Below are 21,111 nucleotides of genomic sequence, written 5' to 3'. Positions count from 1 at the left end.
AACTGTCATGCCACAATAATTAATCAATTATAGCATTAGCATTCAACATGTACGTTTTTACATTGCATTTGTCACCTCTGTGTTTTTCCTCAAAGCAACAGTCATCAAAGCAAGTTTTAAAATTCAGGAATATCAAACACAATCTTAAAATGACCCTTTGGTGACCTATTATATAAACACGTCAACAGCTAATCCTTTTTTGATATCACGAAGACGCCCAGGCGCTCAGATCATACGGATCACACTGTCATCGATGGTGCTGGGCCTGCTGTAACAGAGCAGACACGTAATGTAAAGCTAACTGCCACTAACTCATTTCACTAACCACTATCTCGTTACATTTTCAAGAAGATGGTAGAGAGTGAGTTTTCCCCGCCATCTTTCTGAAAGTGTAATGAGCTTTGAATGTGCCAAATTCAAGGTGGAATGTTGTCTCAACGGAAAGATTCACCTTTTATCAGCACACGATCTTTTCATGAGCTAACCAAGGTTTTCCGAGCTCGCAGTCAGCAGTCTCAAGTTCACCCACAGTAACTTCGCCATCGCAACATAAAGGTCCCGCTCTGAGATGACAGACACAAGTGAATTGTTCCATTAGTAAATACTGTACACACAAATGCAGCGTTGGCAATATTTTCCTTTCTGAAACTCCACACCACAAAAAAGGGGAGAACCAGGTAGACAGATCATGAATGAAGTCATGGGTCAGTGTTAAAAAACCTGCTACAAACCTTTTATTTTCCTCACACTACTGACACACAATTTGTTTATGAATTGGAACAATGAGTCTCGAAAGCCAACAATTTATGTATTTCATTTCATGGTTTTGAAAGACATCTCGAAACGCATCCTCACTCTAAATATACTGCTTTAACCTCCTAAGACCTGGACTCTTTCATGGCTTGCATTTTTAATTTCTCTTTGATATTTGGGCTGATTGGGACCTGATGAATGTAAAAGCAAAGAATTAACTGATTTCTTTTTTTTTTTTTTTTTTTACCTGATTTTTGTTTCTAAGAAAAATGAGAGCCACATATAAGGATATTCGTTTAAAACTTCGATAGGACAGTAGCAGTATAATGTCCTCATAAGTGGATAGTAGGCCCTTGTAGAGCAAAATTTACTATTTTGGTCTAAATAACCCAAAATGTGATGTGCACATATGTGGACGCCAGGTCCTAGGAGGTTAAAGAAGAAACTGCCTGGTGAATGATACAGTGAATATCATCTCAGGATCGACTGTTAGGATTAACGACATTAGAACACTTCTGAGAGGACAGCCATGAGTTTCATCAGATCTATGAGTGCCTAACTATCAATGCTTATATCCGCTTCCGTTAACAACATTCTGCGGAATTGGGAATTTTGATTGTAAACCAAGAGTGCCGATTTTAATTTGCCCTGCATAAAGATTCCCCTCCTGTGCAAAGAAAGAGCTCTTATGTTCCCCTCAGTGCTCCTCACACTGACACCTGCACAGTCATCTCAATGTTAATTCACTGATGGTGTTAAGACAAAGGCGCCTCATTAACTTCCATGATGAAAGGTGCAAAATGCTGCAGCAGCATCATCACACATCTTAGATGCAATGAGTCATATCAGGCTGCGGCAGTACAAAGATCTAAAAAGATATGACATGTAACTTTTGAAAGATGCTTATTTTGTAGATAAATGTTTTTTGGAAATTAGACGATGTGAATTCTTCAAACCGTGATTTCTTCTTTGATTATATCTTTTGTTATCTTTCTTTTCAACCACAACTGCTCTCAGATGAATTTGCCAGGACTTGTGCTGTCCAGTATCATATCATGCAATCATTCATGCATGTTTCATAAGCTATTAATGTGTTTCACAACATGCATGTGAGTACACCATTTGCATGAGATTTTAACTGGTCTTTGTGGCCTCTGTCACAGTATATAGACTAAATTACCGAAGGAAGTGAAACTTGAAAAATGTCAGTCAATTTTCAGTTGACCTGAAAACATACAATGTAATGATGTAAATGATTAAATAGCTTTGAGTTACAACTTTAATAGTATATCACAGTCTGACCACATCTGTCTTAGTATCCATGTGATATGTGGAAGCAATAAAAACAGGAGCAAATTCTTAACAAAAGTGTCATTTTAAAGCACGGTTTGCTGAACAAAACCTAAAATTATCAAGGGAAACACTCACTTTATTTAAAAAGTATCCAAAGAGAGGACAGTTTATTTGACATTTCCACGTGCAACTATTAATATTACCATTGTTAACAAAGAAACAAAAGATCCTAGTCTATGAGTTAAACAAAATATTTAATGTTAAAGCTGAAAAAGCTGAAAAGCTGAAAAAGGGAATGAAAGGCCAGAACTCAGTTCCTACAATGTAGACTTGAGGTGTCTCCAAAACTAAGTAACTCCCCCATTAAAATGTCAAGTTTCAGCAGTGAAATGAACAATGTTACAACCTGGTTTCTTGCTATTTTAACCCCTCATAATGCCAGGATTTGATGAGTTGATTTCCTTTTTTTGTTTTTTGTTTTTTAAATAACTCTCCTATTGGGCTTTTTTTAGGGCTTAAAATTGGCGGTGTAGCTGCTTTGAATTTACTGATACAAGCAGCTGTATCTAATAGCTGTCTGAATGCAGAGTGTGTACAAATTCTTTTGACTGGTAGCGGATATAAACATAAAAGGGGCCAAACACTTCTAATCTCAGGTCATATCTTATTTTACTATTTTACTGCATCACCGCAACAGAGCGCTTCACTCTCCGACTGCTAGTTTACTTTTGGTTCCTAGTATATTTAAAAGTAGAATGGGAGGCAGAGCTTTCAGCTTTCAGGTCCCTTCTCTGCTCCCCATTTGAAATTCAGGCATAAGACACCCTCTTTAATTTTAAGATTAGGTTTAAAATTAGGTAGCGCTTTATAATAATGTTACACTATAACGCAATATTAAGGTCAGTTCAGTTCAGTTTTATTTGTCATATGCAAGTTAGCACAGTGTCAACATTGCAATGACATGTATTTGACGAGCAGAACACAAGTCACTCAGCAGCTGCCGCGGACTGGGCATCTGTGGATTCTGGAGAATCACAGAACGGCCGGGGGGTAATCTGGGAATCCACCCTACCTGAAAAAACATCCTACCCATTGTTTCTGCGCAGACTCGGCGCATGCGCACAACAACACTCTCCACGCATGCTTACCGGGCTGCGAGAGTGACACTCGGGTGTGAAATGTATGGTTTTCAGGGTTTTTATCGGTTTTTAGCGTTATTTTGTTATCTTTTTTTTGTTAACTCGGTTTTCCTGAGTCTTTTCACGTGTGTTATGAATATATCTTATTTTTTTCGGTACCGGTACTAGTTTTATTTTTGTTGTATTTATCCACAACACCTTAAAGGCCGGTCCGTGAAAATATCGTCGGGCACAAACTGGTCCGTGGCGCAAAAAAGGTTGGGGACCGCTGCTCTAGGGTGCAGCACTGCACCTCTAAGTTGGATGCCAGCTGCATTGGCTGTGGCCCCCAGGCAAGGAGAAGAAGAAGTGGAGTAGGAAGCGAAGATGGTGGAAAGAAACGATGCAAAACGCGGCTGTGAAGAGTACAAGGTCAGGATGGTAGAGGTTGGCTGTGATGGTGACGAAGAAGAGAACACAGATGTACTAAACAAACAGTGCAAATCCTGCAAGGATTGCCCAGTCTGTTGTTATCAGATTCTGAAATGATACAACCTCTTCACACATACTTAACATATTCTTGGCTGGGGATACAGGTACCTCCTTACTCTGCCTGTGACACAGGTAGCATGTGAGAGAAGTTTCTCTGTTCTCAAACACATAAAAAGTAGAATAAGAAGCACACAGTTGCAAGAACACCTGTAGGCCTTCATGCTTATGACTACAGAGAAAGACATCCTCATGTCCCTTGACAATGACTTGGTCATAGACAGAGTTGCAGAAAAAAGCGACCTGTTGAACAAATACTTATCCCCCAACATTGAGTAAGGTGAGTATTCAAGTTAACCTGCATACTAAAACCTCTTTACTTTGTGATTTATCATAACTCATACCGTACTATGTGTTGTGTGTTTCAGATAACTGTTTTGTATTGGTTCAGCCAGAGGGACTGCAGTATGTTGAGACCTCCATTTCTATATGAGTATTCAAGTTAATCTAGCATAATATTCTTTTAATACAACAACACTTTGGTGACAGTGGGAAGGAAAAACTCCCTTTTAACAGGAAGAAACCTCTGGCAGAACTAGGCTCATTGAGGGGCGGGGCCATCTGCCATGACAGGATAAAAGACATGCTGTGGAAAAGAGAGAAAAATATTAATAACAGGTATGATTCAATGCAGAGATGTCTATTACCACATAGTGAGTGAGAAAGGTGACTACAAAGGAAAAACTCAATGCATCATGGGAATCCCCGGCAGCCTATGTCTATTGCAGCATAACTAAGGGAGGATTCAGGGTCACCTGGTCCAACCCTAACTATATGCTTTAGCAAAAAGGAGGCTCTGCCTCCCATTCTACTTTTTAAATACTCTAGGAACAACAAGTAGGCCTGCAGAGCGAGAGCGAAGTGCTCTAATAGGGTGATATGGTACTACAAGGTTATTAAGATAAGATGGGGCCTGATTATTTAAGACCTTGTATGTGAGGAGCAGGATTTTGAATTAAATTCTGGATTTAACAGGAAGCCAATGAAGGGAAGCCAAAACAGGAGAAATCTGCTCTCTCTTTCTAGTCCCTGTCAGGACTCTGCAGCATTTTGGATTAGCTGAAGGCCTTTCAGGGAGTTTTTAGGACATCCTGATAATAATGAATTGCAGTTGTCCAGCCTGGAAGTAATAAATGCATGAACTAATTTTTCAGCGTCATTCTGAGACAGGATATTTCTAATTTTAGAGATGTTGTGCAAATGTAAGAAAGCAGTCTTACATATTTGTTTAATATGTGCATTGAAGGACATGTCTTGGTCAAAAATGACTCCAAGGTTCCTGACAGCGTTACTGGAGGCCAAGGTAATGCCATCCAGAGTAAGAATCTGGTTAGATACCATATTTCTAAGATTTTCAGGGCCGAGTACAATAACCTCAGTTTGATCTGAATTAAGAAGCAGAAAGTTAGCAGTCATCCAGCTCTTTATGTCTTTAAGACATTCCTGCAGTTTAACTAATTGGTGTGTGTTATTTGGCTTCATGGACAGATAGAGCTGGGTGTCATCAGCATAGCAGTGAAAATGTATGCTATGTCTTCTAATGATGCTGCCTAAGGGTAGCATGTATAGTGTAAACAGAATTGGTCCTAGCACTGAACCCTGTGGAACTCCATAATTAACCTCAGTGTGTGAAGAAGACTCTCCATTTACATGCACAAATTGGAGTCTATTAGATAGATATGATACAAACCACTGCAGTGCAGTACCTGTAATACCTACAGCATGTTCTAATCGCTCTAATAGGATATTATGGTCAACAGTATCGAACGCTGCACTGAGGTCTAGCAGGACAAGCACAGAGATGAGTCCACTGTCAGAGGCCATAAGAAGATCATTTGTAACCTTCACTAAAGCTGTTTCTGTGCTGTGATGAGCTCTGAAACCTGACTGAAACTCTTCAAATAAGCCATTCCTCTGCAGATGATCTGTTAGCTGTTTGACAACTACTCTTTCAAGGATTTTTGATATGAAAGGAAGGTTGGAGATTGGCCTATAATTAGCAAAGACAGCTGGGTCTAGAGATGGCTTTTTAAGTAAAGGTTTGACTACTGCCAGCTTGAAGGCCTGTTGTACATAGCCGATTATTAGAGAAAGGTTGATCGTATTTAAGATTGAAGCATTAATTAATGACAGGACTTCTTTGAGCAGTTTTGTAGGAATGGGGTCTAAAAGACACGTTGATGGTTTGGAGTCCACGATTTTAGAGTGGCAGTTAATACAGTATTGCACACAGTAAGGGTTTTTATTTTTATTTAAATACTAATAAAAATGGGGTGACCAATGCAGAGTGTAGTATATACCTGTGAAACTGTAGGACAGCTTCTGTGTGCATCCTGTGGTGTGTGTTTAAGGGTTGTGGTTGAGGTGGCCAATGGCTTGGTGGTAAAAACTGCTTTTAAGTCTTTTAGTCCAAGCAGACAGACTCCTATAAAGTCTCCCAGATGTTAACAAGGAGAACAACCGATGTGCTGGGTGGCTGTGGTCCTTGATGATGCTGTGTCCTTTACGGAGGCACTGTTGAAGATAGATGTCCTGAAAGCCTCATGCCAGTGATGTGCTCTGCTGCTTTCACCACCCTCTGTAGTGATTTATGGCTGCTAGCAGAGCAGCTTCCATAAAAACTGTAATACAGCTCATCAGCAAACTCTTGATCACACGCCTGTAGAAATTTGAGGTGATGTTGGCATTCATGCCAAAGTTCCTCAGCCTCCTCAGAAAGTAGAGTTGCTGGCGAGCACTGATTCCAGTGTCTCTGTGAACTTATTAGCAAGGTACTGGCAGGTGCTTAACCCTTTCACGCACAGTGGTCACTACAGTGGACAGCTATTCAAAGGCTGTTTCCTTGTATTTGTGTCAGGGTTGATGGTATACTTGCACATAAACCACTACATTGGACACTGATGTATCACTTCATACGCATCAGTTGTCCACCTAAGTGGACATGTAAAAAACTCTTTAAAAAGTACATGCTTTTTAAAAAAATTAAGTTAAAAAAAATCTTTTTTCATGCCTAAAGATTAATAAAAATACTTAAGAAAAAAATCAAGATTGAGGTTGTCATAATTCATGCATGAAAGGGTTAATTCATCATAAAGCATTATTCCTCCTTTGTATGTCATTTTATAAATACATATATATGAATATGACTATGATTATGACTATTACTGGCAGTGATAGCTGTACATGTTGTAACAGTAACAGATGGATAAACATATCTGTGTTTGTAAATGACATACTAAGGAGAAACAATGACACATGCATGATGAATTAAGCACTTGCTAATACCTCACTAATAGTGTGAGTGATTAGTGACTCATTAGTGACATGACAGAACTTTCCTTTCTGACAAGGCATATAGTTGGGGCTGGATAAGCTGACCCTTAGTTATAACACAGTCGACCAGGCTACTGGGGGCTTTCCATGATGCACTGAGTCTTTCTTATTCACTCAACTTTTTTTTCACTCATATGTGTTCATAGACCACTCTACATTTAATCACTAGGTCTTATTAACCTCTGACTCTCTTTTGCAGCATGTCTTTGTCCCGTCGTCCTCCCCTCAGGCAACTGAGTTGCCCGCCTCTCCCTAAACGTCGTTCTTCCTGTTAAAACTGAGCTTTTCCTTCCCACTGTCACCAACGAACTTGCTCATAGGGAGTCATTTGATTTTGGGGGTTTTCTCTGTTTTCTTTTTATTATTGTAGAGTCTTTGCCTTAAAATACAAAGCACCTAGTGGCAATTTATGTTGTGATTTGTCTCTATATGAATAAAATTGAATTTAACTTATTTAATTCAGTCACCATGGTCACAAAGTTGTTTAAATGTTGTTATTAGTTGGTTGAAATCTTGATCCTAGCAATTAACTAATTTCAAGCTGTAAAATAGTCAAACCAGAGTAACCAGGTAAACCATAATACATGACCTTTATATTGTTTTTTATTGTTATTTTTGTAGTATTCAGCTCCTGCACCTTCTCAAACCTTCGAATCTTCAAATACTGTGTGTAATGTGCAAAAACCAGCGAAACCCTAAATAATTCAGAGGAGTTTCCCTGTGAAAAGCGTGAACCTTATCGACAACCACGTCAGTGGTAAGAGGCAACACCCCCACACATCACGGCCCCTCTTTAACATCAACATTTTAAGAAAGTTCCCGTTTAAGAAATTCCTAGTCACACATCTTCTAGTGACACATCTAAGCGACACAGAAACTGTGAGGTCACCGAAAAATGCTGAGGAATAGTCTGACATAAATATATACATATGTATTATTTGTGTGTGTGTGTGTGTGTGTGTGTGTGTGTGTGTGTGTGTGTGTGTGTGTGTGTGTGTGTGTGTGTGTGTGTGTGTGTGTGTGTGTGTTGATGATGACAGGAGCTAAAGAGAGAAAAAAAAAGGAGGGGTGCCCATATCAGTTTCCTTGACTCTTCAAGCATGTACTTCCTTTTACTTGATGAAACCTGCTATATCTGTATATAACTCTCTCAGTCTCTCTCTCTTCTCTCTCTCTTTCTCTCTCTCTCTCTCTCTCTCTACACACACACACACACACACACACACACATATATATATATATATATATATATATATATATATATATATATATATATAGATACATAGATAGATAGACACATTATTTCCTGTCTCTGCCAAGTGGGACACCACATCACAGTTCCATCCTACCACTTATATATTTTGGTGTCATTTGCAGTCATCTTATTGGTTACATTTGTTTTTGTCAAAAGACCACCTGCACCAACCAGTGGAATTTAAAATGTAGTAACCCTCTGACACAGAGAAACAACGCATGCATTTGATTTCTCACTATGATGTCAGCTTTCTACATATGAGGGCTGTGAAAGAAATGATAATAAAGCTGGTTCTTTATACTGGTTATTTATAGATAAATTGCATCACCTCCAGACCACATGCAATACACTGCACCAAGCCTGTGAAGACAGCTATGCTCATTTTGCATTACACAAGTTGTAGCTTTTTACTCGCTAAACCAAATGCAAATAAATTCATAAAGTAAATGTATTTACTTCATGAATTTATTGTTTACAAAAGTTGAAAGATAACAATCTGTCTGCAATACTGAGACAGAAGTGAAACTTTGGGGCGCTATTTTGAAAAAAAAAAAACAAAAAAACTTTTGGCATACAGTAATCTTTTTTTAAACGGTCGCATCTCTATGAAAAAAAGGAAAGGTAATTTTACGTAGGTGTGTATGGGGTTTCTTCCGCTTTCCTCCTATAAAACGCATGGGCAGAGGTGCTGATCACATCAGTGTTACAGCTGAACGACGCTACTGAGGAAGAGAGAGAGAAGCTGCTGCAGTATGATGAAGTGCGTCCTTGTTCTCGCCTTGTTGCATTTCTGTGTCAGTGTTAAGTCAGACACTAACTTGATTACTGAGATCATACATGGACTCGAAAGTCTCAGCAAAGTCAACTTCACATATGTAAGTACTCGAAATGTTTATCGCAACTCGTTATTTCACTCGCAGCACTATGTTACAAAGTGTACCGTGGCTTCACTGATGTTTATTACAATGTTATAATATTCAGTTCATAATGCAATTAACTGATTTATTTTTCTGTTTCTTCAGAATGGTAGTGCGACCATTAAAGTCCCTGCAAGATGTTCATCAAAAATGCCCGTAAGTTAGGCCCATTATCATCTCCTCAGATGATAGATGCATTACGTTTGTTATGATAAATGAACTATGCCTTATCATTTTACCATTGCAGCACAATTGTTCAGGTGTGGTCATTAAAGAACTGGAGAAACTTCTCAGCAACGTGACTGTGCAAGAAGAGGACGAACACTATATACAAGAGCTTCTGAAAAACTTGAATATTCTGCCACATCGTCACAATGATGCCAACGTAAGACAACCAGAACAACTCTTAACAAGATCTGTTTAGATCAGCTTGTTTATGTCAACATCTCCATCCAGATGACATGCAATGTAATAGCTTCTTTTTTCCTTTTCCAGAATCCCAGTTGCTGTATGAAAGCTGAACACATGTCCAATCAAACCTTTCGTTTCTACAAAAGCTTCTTCAAGAAACTGAACACCAGAAAAATTAGAAAAAGCACAACAACAGCACCTCAAGTGAAGGTAGCTTGAGTCCAGGAAGTTTTCCTTCCTAACCCTTGACGTATTAACTTTCCAAATTTCAAATTCTGAATATTTAAAAAAAGCGCTTCCATATATTTATGTATTTATTTCATCATATTTATATCTATTTATTTAAAATTTACTGTTTTGTATGCAACTGACGACCTTACCTCCCAGTGATACTGTTGTAATATTCACCATGTGAAAATAGTATAGAGAAAGGACTGCACTGCTGTCTTCAGTAAATTAACTTGTCTATACTTTATTGTCTATTTATTTATTTATTTATTTATTCAACTAATTAGTTTGTTTAAAAGCCTTTATTTAAAACATGGTAACAGTTGACTATGTAACACTGTTTGCTGTTTTGCCTTTTCTTGTCTTTTTTTTTTAAGCACTGAGGTCTGTGGTTTTCCTTGAACTAATAGTGAAAATTTTGTGGAATAAAGAGTTTAGAAACAAAGAGTTGTCTTTCTGAGATTTACCGCCTCCAGCTGAGAGAGTTTACGAATAGAACATTTCTGAAAACTTTGCAGTGGCCGTCTCTTCTTTTATAAAAGGAATTATTGAGAGAAATAATACTGTGGGTGAACACTGACATGTATGCTGCAGTGTCTAGCTTGACATCATGATGCCAGAGCTGTTATAAGCCTTAAACAGTCACAACGATATAGAGGTAGTTCTAACTGGTTTGGTTTGGTTTTAACTTGACATTGTACTTTTTAATGATAACACTTAAACTAAAGATCGCCCATAGACTACCTAAAACCTGGTTGTTAATGCATCACAATGAAAGTCCAGTTTGGAGTGCATATCACACAGCATACTCATTGCCATGATATTAGTCATTGAAGTGTAAGGTCATTGTTCGAATGACAGTGTTACCTGTCAAGAAGTCTGGTAACGAAATCCAAAGAGATGTGGGACCATGGGGACAGGTAAGTAAGTAAGTAAGTAAAACTTTATTTATATAGCACCTTTCAAGATAAAAATCACAAAGTGCTTCACAGAAGCTAAAACCTAAAAATAAAAATCAACTAAAAGCAAGTTTAAAAAAATGGGTTTTTAGCTGTTTTTTAAAAGCGACCACTGAGTCCACAGATCTCAGGCTCAAAGGGAGAGAGTTCCACAATCTGGGGGCCACAGTTCCAAAAGCTTTGTCGCCTTTTGTTTTCAGCCTCGTGTGTTGGACAGCAAGCAAGCCCTGGTCACATGACCCCAGGGACCTGCTGGGAATAAAGGTAAAGGTTTTAGGAGTGCTGCAGATGGATTGTGGGCAGTCTTATTCTGGGCGCACATGGTGCACTCACCGATGTACTCCCAGAAGTCTCTAGATTAGGCCATAAGTGCCACTGCAAAAAAACGAATGGTCTGCTGGACCCCAGACAATTATGTGGACCTCCTCTGGGATCAGGTTTGTTTTTTCTGTGCAGATTGGATGAGGGTCTCGATCTCCCAGGTAAGAGACCCAATGACACATGAGGAAAGTAAGATCACTTCATCTTCCACAGGGGCATCAAGAGGAGCAAAGTGCCGGAGTCTTGTTTGTTACTATGATCTGATTTAAACTGCGGCAATCTATGCAGGCATGGAGTGTTCCATCTTTTTTCTTTACAAAGAGTAGTGGCCAAAGGAGAAGAAGATGGCCAAATGATACCTGCTTTCGTGGAAGTATTTCTCCATTGTTGTAAAGACAACCAGTGGGGGGAGGAACACCAGGTAAGGCATCTATGGCACAGTTGTATGATCTGGGGGGGAGGCAAAGAAAGAGCAAGGTCTTTGCATAAAACATTTGCATTTAAGTTTTTCAGACTGAGAGCAGATCAAGTTACTAACTAAAAAAAAAGCTTCTCTGAGTGCCTTTCCTCCCAGCATCTCTCCTCAGCCAGTATCCAGAAATTCACTGAATAATCAGCCACACTAAGTTTACAGATTGAGCTGCATCAGCGCTGGTTCCCTTAACAAAAATACATTTCAATTTATTCAGTAATTCAGTAAGTTAACTCTTCTCTGGCCTGTGCCCATAATAAAGCTCTGCCTTGCTTCAGATTAGTTACAAGCGCAATCTAATCAGAGGCATACATTCTAATGAACTGTTTATATACCAGCATAGTGTTAGAAAGCCCTAGGCCTTTACTAACTCATTCGTGAAAGGCTCTGGTGGGGATAATGCTCATTCCGGAGGCTCAGGGGGCTGTGAGGTGTCAACGGAGAGGTTGGTGAAGTGGGCAGAGAGAATGAGGGGCCCTTCTCAGGAAACAGCAGAGGTCAATGGTGTAGAAGCAGCAACGGCAGTGGTGAGAGGAACTGAAACAAGTGGATTCTGACCAAACAACAAGGAAGGGCATCCAGTCAAAATTAAAATGCCTTCTGCTGTGGTGACCCATTGGGATCATTAGTAGTACTACATCTTTAGGTATGAGTCAAACTATACACACAGTACAGTTTTATGATCGCTATGTTTTATGTATTGTACACTATAGCAGTTACGTTCTGATGGCATCTGCATGTATAACATTTAAGACACAATTTTACACTTTTTAAAAATTAATTAATGATTAAAAGAATTCTGGTGTAATTTATTTTGTAAAAACTCTTAATGCTATTTACTTAGCATTTCATATTACAAAGTCGTAATAAAGGTTTATTGCTGATCAGTGAGTCAGTTCTCATGGCCAGGTCCTTAGATAATACCACTCTGTCAAAGGCTACTGGTTTGTCACAGAAACCCACAGCCCATACCATTGATCCTATGACGCATGCATAGGTTCAAATGTGTAGTCTCGCTTATCATATTATAATTTAAGCACAATCATTTCCAAAACCTAACCCAGTTATTTTGGTGTAACTCAACCACTAACAAAGTGAATCCACTGATTCAACCTTTTTATAACAACTGAAATAATGATTATAGATGCATCACAGAGTACATTTTTACCATATAAACCTGGTTTAACCCTGTCAATGTTAAGCCAGTTGTTAAGCAATCAGTAAAGCTACTTTAGGCTACTTTGCTGCAAAGAGTTGCCACATTTATTAATAAAATTTTATCTATCCTCATCTTATAATCAGTCTCATAATCCCTCTTGTAAAATAAGTGTAAGAAAAAAAAATATTGCAAGTATAGATGATAAAAGACTAATTAAGAAGAGTGGGAAGGGATGTGTTGGAGGATAGAAGATGCAGAAAGTTCCCCACCCCCATTTAACTCGGTGAAAGGCATAGTGGGAAAAGCATGACAGAAGTGCCTCTTTTTTTAACTTCCCTTAGAGAAGTAAAAGTTAACAAGCTTGCATGGCAGGGCACAAAACACGCACGCACAGGCATGAAGTTGCACAGACAGGCATGTCTGATAAACACTGCACTCACACTAACACACAGGAGTGTGATAAGAGGGCTGGGGGTTTTTTGGCTTCCTAAAATGGCAGTTTTTTTGTTTTGTTTTTTGCTCTTAGCCATCTTACTTATCGCTTTTGCATATTTTGTGGGTCATCACCAAGCCAAAAAAAAAAAAAAAAAAGGAACAAAACACTCTGGAGCCTTCTCACGACTTCAAAAAAAAAAAAGCTCACAACTTTAAAAAGACTTTAACCCAAGATCTCATGATTGAAAACTACATTTCCTTAGGTTCCCACAAGAGCACATCAAGATTGCGAAAAGGAGATCTACAGATGACTTCTGCTAATCTAGTCTCACACATTTTTAGTCACATCAGGTTTTCTGAAGAGTAACTTAGTGACTCATTATATTGCTAGAAAAGACAAGTAAGATAAAGAGGTTATCGTGGCACTTGTCACGTGTGGGAAATCACACAGTACAGACAGCAGCAACCTTGGAGTGGTGTCTTTGAAGTATACATGAGTTAGATGAGTAGCAGGTGCACCTTTGAACACAGAAAACCAACAGAGGAGGATGCAGTGAGAGAGAAATGTAGGCAACAGTGCACCTCAACTTGTCTATTTATTCTCTGACCCTTTCAACTCTTACCCCTGCCTGTTGTGTCTTTAATTTCCTGGCAGCCAGGCAGAGAGCCTGAGCCTCAAAAGAGATGAGAAAGGACCAAAGGAATACACTTAAAATATCCTAATCGAAATGATTTGTTTTTAAATTAGCCACCCGTGAACTAATACTAATATATGGATAATCATAGATAATAGAGAAAAGAAAGGACCTCAGAATTTGATTTATCTACATCGATTTGGGGTCAGTTTAAACAAAAATGGATATACTTTAAAAGCAAATATACAACTAACATACTTCTTTATCTTAATGTGACGAAAGAATGCAGAAAAAAATCTTTATCAGGATGCTGCGCCCGCATTTCTTTTCTTTCTCCAACAGGTGGCCTCAGCGACCCAATGTACTTGAACGGACCTTGCAATGATTTTATAATCTACCTCTTCATTTGAATAAACTTCACCAGATTTAAATAAGACTCTGGAAAATAACTACAGCAAGGCTTAACGGGGAACGGGATGCGTGATGATTTTCTCGTGAAACCTGTTGTGTCATAAAGCAGTGACAGAGATCGGTCGCCAAAGGGCCACAGTCACGCGCTTTCTTTCCCATCGCACTTTCTCCTGAATGGGACAACGTCAGAGCGCCGGTGTGGAAGCGAGCCAGAGGTCTTCGGGATCTGGCCGCAGATGCGCACTGTGGCTGCAGGAGGACGCAGCGAGAGCGCTGAGTGACATTTGAATCCGGTGGTGTGTACTATTAAATCACAGCAACAGTCAGCGAGCTGGCTTCCAGGGAGGACACAGGACTGTGCATTTATTTGTGTTTGCAGGAAATGGGGTCTGGATGCTCTTTGGAGGGACTTTACACTGGGAAGTTCGGATGGAAGCGGCGGGACGTTTGTTTTTAGATGTGGTATCAAGCTGCAGCTGACCGCACACTTTATCTGTAAGTAAGAAGTGAATTTGGTGCTAAAACAGTAAAATAGAGAAACCGCAAACACAGTTTGTATATATGTAGGAGGATGTGACTCTTGTTTTGAGTCACGTCTTAATAATTACAGCCCGCTCACGGGAAAATCCTGCTCTCACAGCTCCAGCCAGACAGTGTGTTATTCTAAATCGGATCATTGGCAATACAAATTACAGCTGTACGAGGGTTTATTGGGGCCATTGCAATAATAATAATAATAATAATGATAAAGTAATAAATTTAGTGGAGGAAGATTGGAATAGTAATTAGAACACTGATTAAATATAATACTTTACAATTATATTTATGCAAATAGGTCTTTCCTTGATTCAGCCCGGATTTACCACATTATGAGAGGTATCCGAATTCTACAAATACATAACTATAACTGGAAACTATTCAAAAGGAGACTGATTTTGATGAGGTGAAATTTGGGGCATCAGGAGCTACAAAGAGATATGCAAAGGTATGATTGATTATTATTGTCCAAACTGTGCTCTATCATGGGCCATTTAATGGTGCTTGGGGTGTGATGAGGCTGAATGAGCCCCTTCCCCCCCAAATCTTTTTACCTTTTACTTAAAATAGCCCTAATATTCTTTTGCGTAATCAGCTATATTAACAATCAGAGCTATTATATAAACCACAACACAACAAACCACAAAAAAGATATATAACATTTAGAAAATCATGCATATTTATGATTACTTTTATCTTACACAATATTGAATTTTTCTAGACTAATTCATTTCTTTTAATCCCCAGGGCTACTGATGTGTTCTGTAAGCAGACAGAGGATTCCTGCGATTACATTGGGTTTGGGGCTAAAACAGAACAAGCAGAAGAGAATCAGTGACTACACCACTGCACTGAGGAATTAAGGTACAACTACCTCTCCATCAGTGCAGCTCAGATGATGTCAAATCTATTTTACAGGGTCAGAGGGCAAATGACTGTCCCAGAGAGCATTTGCCTGAAATGTCTCATCTTTCGTGATTTATCAGACGATAAACTGATGGAGACTTTTCGCAGTAATGGAGAACAGGAGCCTCATAGAAACTAGTGGATAAAATGTAGCAAGACTCTTCAGTATGACATAAGCAAAGAACCCCCTCCTCCCCAAGCACACACTCACTTTCAGGGATGGATCCCATGAACTTTACAACTGTCATCGACAATGGGTTTTTGGATGAGGCGCCATCAAGTCGTGTCCTAACTGGCTGTTTTCTCTCGCTGCTCATCCTCACCACCTTGCTGGGAAACACTCTGGTTTGCGCGGCCGTCACCAAGTTTCGCCATCTGCGTTCTAAAGTGACCAACTTTTTTGTGATCTCGCTGGCCGTGTCCGACCTATTGGTTGCCATCTTGGTGATGCCCTGGAAAGCAGTGACGGAGATCGCCGGATTCTGGCCGTTTGGCTCTTTCTGCGATACCTGGGTAGCTTTTGACATTATGTGCTCCACGGCCTCAATTTTGAACCTTTGCGTCATAAGCCTGGACCGCTATTGGGCCATCTCCAGTCCTTTCCGCTATGAGAGGAAGATGACACCCACAGTGGCCTATATTATGATCAGTGTGGCCTGGACGCTGTCTGTCCTCATTTCCTTCATTCCAGTGCAGCTCAACTGGCATAAAGCCCAAACCAAATCTTACACTGCTCTTACTGGGTCCTCTGTTTCACTGGCATCAAACGCTACATCTTACCCAGAGAACTGTGACTCAAGCCTGAATAGGACCTACGCCATCTCCACCTCTCTTATAAGCTTTTACATCCCTGTGGTCATCATGGTGGCCACCTACACACAGATTTACCGCATTGCCCACAGACAAATCAGGAGGATCTCTGCTCTAGAGCGGGCAGCCGAAAGTGCCAAAAACAGACACGACAGCATGGGCAGAGGCTCCAGCATCGCAGACTCGGAGAGCTCCTTCAGGTTGACATTCAAGAGGGAGACAAAGGTGCTGAAGACGCTGTCAGTGATAATGGGGGTGTTTGTGTGTTGCTGGCTCCCATTTTTCATCCTCAACTGCATGGTGCCCTTCTGCGAGCAGTCGAGCGGAGGGGAGGCTTTCCCCTGCATCAGCCCCACCACGTTTGATGTGTTCGTGTGGTTCGGCTGGGCTAATTCCTCCCTAAACCCCATCATCTATGCCTTCAATGCGGATTTCCGGAAGGCCTTCTCCATCCTGCTGGGATGCCACAGACTGTATCCAGGAGGCCACGACATAGAGACGGCCAGTCTAAACAAGAAATGACTCACAACTCTCTCACAGCACTGACTCATCCCTTAATTCTTAAAACAGTCCAAGAGTTCCTGTTGCAGCCAGTCTGATTGACTTGAAATGCAAAGACTGCTTTCGTGCGCTAACTCTTATTTTGACTGAAGGGTACGACGACCCCACATGCATCCATGTTTGCATTAGGTGAATGGTCTGCCTTTGCGATGTCTACCATAGCGGGCTTGCTGTGCTCGCCATTGTCTCTACACTGTCTTCAGATGGGAGAAGCTCCTGATAGAGGAGAGAGGATTTGGGATTGAGATTAAAATCCGCCGCTGTTGCACCAGGGATCTGGGAGAGCAGCGGTGCTGACAAGCTCTTGGGATAGATAATCCCATGACTGGGCAGCACACACCCTAATGATGTCAGACACTGCTCTCTTCTATATCATCAAACACACACACACAAACAAACACTGTCAAAACATGCTCCCCGAAATATCATGTAGCACCCAGCATGCACACTACAACAACAAATTCCATGACAGCACACAGAAACACTGTTAGTCTTTACACTGACATTTCAGGACCTGCAAAGACTCCAGCAGTAAAGCATCAAGCCAAATTATGTTGAACATATGTACAGGTAAAGTACATCCACAAGTGACTTAATATTACAGCTAGAATGAAAAGTGAATAAATTCAAGTGTAAAAGGAAATCCCTAAGAAGTGGAGACGTAAAAATGTGATCTGAATCCGTATAGGATGCAGAGATGGGGAAAAACAAACCGACTGCCTCGTTACTGGTTGAAATGTTATTTATAAATCATCGACATTTCGAATCATTATAACTTTAAACCAAATTTACAAACTTGTGACCTCCGAAATGACACCAGTCAGCAGCAACATTAAAACCATTTGCCTAATATTGTGTAACACTTTGGGCCCTGTGGGTTGTGAGGTGGGGCAACGGTGGATTGCATCCTGGAGATGCTCAACTGAAGATCTGCTAAGTTCGGAGGCCAGGTCAGTGCCTCGGGCTCTTCTTGTGTCGAGTCATCCATGAGCAGTTTTTGCAGGGTGGAGGGGTGCCTTGACCTGCTGTATTCAGGGAATAAGTTGCCACTGGGTTGTGTTTGTTCTGCCGCTATGTTCATGTGGGTGGAATATGTCAAAGTAACATCTAGATAAGTGTTTGAGCCCAAAGTTTCCCTGCAGAGCATTCCATTTTTACCAGATAAAGAATGTTATTCATTTTACCTGTTTGTGGTTTTAATGTTGTATCAAATTGCCTGATTTTTCCAGTGCTTGAAAGTGTTTTATTGGCAGAAGACAGTATTGTACCTGCTATGGATGGGATTATTATGGGATTATGGGTTCTTTATGTGAAAACTGAAATGGGTTGGTGTAATGTTGTTTTATGTTCCTGTGAAATTGAACAGAAATACAGTGTCAACTGGTGACACACTTCCTTTGTGCAATAAATTGCATAGTGAAAGCACATCTAAATGACAATTGTGTCATTTTTTGTGACCGTTATTTACCATGGGTCTTGTTCTCACTGATTTTGTCACAGTTCTTATTGGTTTGGATGCATTACTGAATTTCTCTGTGAACTCCAACAAGGCAATGAACACAAGATGCCAGACAATCAGCCAGCCTACAGTTTAGAGCATTAAAACTACTGCTTTTCTGAGTTAAACCTAACAAGACGGACAATGCAAAAAAGCAACTTGTAGCACAAGAAAACCGCATGGCAGGCAACGGGACTCTCGTACAAAATACAAGTTAGAAGGAAACAGAGGAACACCATAATTTGTAAGAATTAATTAAAAACCACACAACTCTATTGGGAAATAAAAGTCCACTTATCAGCTGTTTTACTTCACTTGAAACATAAATGAATTTTGGTGTAATAAAGATGTTTTTTAAAAAACTTATTACATCACATCATTCAAGTTGCTAGTTTGACATGAAATGCATTAGACCACAGTTTAAATTATGCTTTAGACTGATTTTTACATTTATTTACTGCTGTACTTAAACTGCAAATTTAATAATATGTTTTCTATATCAAATGCATCTTTTCATTTTCACTAAAGCCCCCCAAAATAAAAAATCAGTAATCGTCAGAAGAATTTTGCTCATCAAAGATGAATAAACAAGACAAATCTTAATTATTATTATCTTTATTATTTTAGTGAGGCCACTATGTTCCCATATAATGAAGAAAAAATGGCTCATGTTTTGGAAAATTATCTGTCTGTTCTGGTTTCCTGTCTGGAAATCTTTCATCAGTAGCAGAACCCCAGGAAGTAATGAAATAGTCCTGCACGTATTGCAATGTAATATAAACCCTTTTTATACCGCAAATCAGAATTAATTTTAGAGGTGCTGGTAAATATTCTTTTTAGCTTTGGAGAAAGTTAGCATTTGCCACTGCTTCCAATCTTTTGCTAAGTGAATTTTTCTCTTTGTGTAGGCTAAAGCTGACTTAGTTTGCTAATGAGCTTTAGCTTCTTCTTCTTCTTCTTTTTTTTTTTTGAAAATTACCTGTAGAAGTATTAGTAAACTTTGATTTTAGCTTTGAAAAAAAAAAACTTTAAACAAAGCCAGTTAGCATTTTTACTGCTTCCAATCACTGTGCTAATAATTCTGTTTCTGTAGGCTTTAGCCACCATTGCATTCAACATTACCTTAATTTTTCAGGCCCAGGGGTTGTCGCTTGGGTGACAGGCACAAATTCATCTGACAGACATGAGTGGTGTTGACCATCAAATCTAAATCTTGGCAGAATCAATCATGACTGATAGATGTTGTGGCCAAAACTGTGAAAATAAGACCCAGCAAATATCAGAGACATAACAAGATAAAGAACATCATCATTAAGATCTACCGCTAATCTGTTAGCCAGAGTGAGAATTCATGACAAGCAAAAGCTATAAGTGTGTTGTGAGTGAATATGCAGGTGTTATATTGGTTTTACTACTGTATACATGTTATGTTACATTCAGAAGTGTATAAAGCCATCAGAAGAAACAGCTGTGCAATGTCTGCTTGTGCATGTGGAAGCATCAGTGCACATGTTTATAAATGTATATTTGTCCATTTTCATGAAATCCACAGGGTGTGTGTGTGTGTGTGTGTGTGTGTGTGTGTGTGTGTGTGTGTGTGTGTGTGTGTGTGTGTGTGTGTGTGTGTGTGTGTGTGTGTGTGTGTGTGTGTGCGTGAGATAAAGAGACAGAGTGGCTGCACAGCCTTGACCTCCACACATCAAATTACCTAAAGCCAATTTCACACCAGCATCCAAAGAGCAAAACCTAATGGGATCAGCTGTGCTTCACATCTAACATTTCACTCTCACATAACCCTGGTGTTCATGTGTTTGTTCAGTCCGGTGATGTATTGCCATCATTTGTAAAGTGAAGCGCCTAATCAGAAGTTGTGAATAGCCTGGCATAATAAAGGAGTGCAACCATTGTGGCACCTCTTTATCCCCACTGTTGGCTTTGTTTCTTTCTTTGATTGCATTACAACATTTCCCACTCTATCAATTTTTAAACAATACCAAACGGCTAAACAAGAACTTTGATTCCGATGCACCTTTGTCGCCTCCGTGTTTCAGTTCCTTGTTAAAAGAAGAGGATAAGGAGGATTGTAGATTTTAGTTTGCGGTGGTTCCACTGTCTGTTATGGATTTACCTGTGACAAGAACCTAATCCACTCAGATGCTTCAATGGGGAGTACGAGGGAAATTGAAGTAGTTGAAGTGTGAAAAGACAGCAGAGCAACGACAAGGACGAAATAAATTATATTTGGCAAGACCCAGTTACACACTCTGTTCCACATTAGCCTGCTGCGTCGTCTTAAAAGATAAATCACACTCAAAGATGGTTTGACATGAAGTTCATGTTCGGTAATGTTAATGAATATCTCTGTAGATGCGTCGTAAAAATCAGAACTTGATTAATTTTTCTGTAGAACTGTTGCTTCGTCTTGCTGGTCAACCATATTAAAATAATTACGGGGCAATAAATCCCTCTCAATAAGCAGCAAGTGTAAGAAGTGACATCGTTCAGTTGAATTAAGTTAATGCTCATTATAAATATGTAAAAAACTATATA

The 21,111-nt window shown here is 39.6% G+C and overlaps 2 protein-coding genes across 2 annotated transcripts; both read left to right on the top strand.

Moving 5' to 3' along the window:
* Window positions 1-8,995: 8,995 nt before the first annotated feature.
* Window positions 8,996-10,302, top strand: LOC145419639 (uncharacterized). Its single transcript, XM_080287865.1, has 4 exons — window positions 8,996-9,176; window positions 9,324-9,374; window positions 9,466-9,603; window positions 9,714-10,302. The coding sequence occupies exons 1-4, from the start codon at window positions 9,054-9,056 to the stop codon at window positions 9,846-9,848; spliced, it is 447 nt and encodes a 148-aa protein (XP_080143991.1). The 5' UTR covers window positions 8,996-9,053; the 3' UTR covers window positions 9,849-10,302.
* Window positions 10,303-15,772: 5,470 nt separating this feature from the next.
* drd1a (dopamine receptor D1a) lies at window positions 15,773-17,162 on the top strand. Its single transcript, XM_080287861.1, has one exon. It carries the CDS (start codon window positions 15,912-15,914, stop codon window positions 17,022-17,024), a length of 1,113 nt encoding a protein of 370 aa, XP_080143987.1. The 5' UTR covers window positions 15,773-15,911; the 3' UTR covers window positions 17,025-17,162.
* Window positions 17,163-21,111: the final 3,949 nt, after the last annotated feature.

The sequence above is a fragment of the Astatotilapia calliptera genome, chromosome 2 (assembly GCF_964374335.1).
Source record: "Astatotilapia calliptera chromosome 2, fAstCal68.1, whole genome shotgun sequence".
In the NCBI taxonomy this organism is placed as follows: Eukaryota; Metazoa; Chordata; class Actinopteri; order Cichliformes; family Cichlidae; genus Astatotilapia; species Astatotilapia calliptera.
This window is presented reverse-complemented; position numbering and strand designations above follow the sequence as displayed.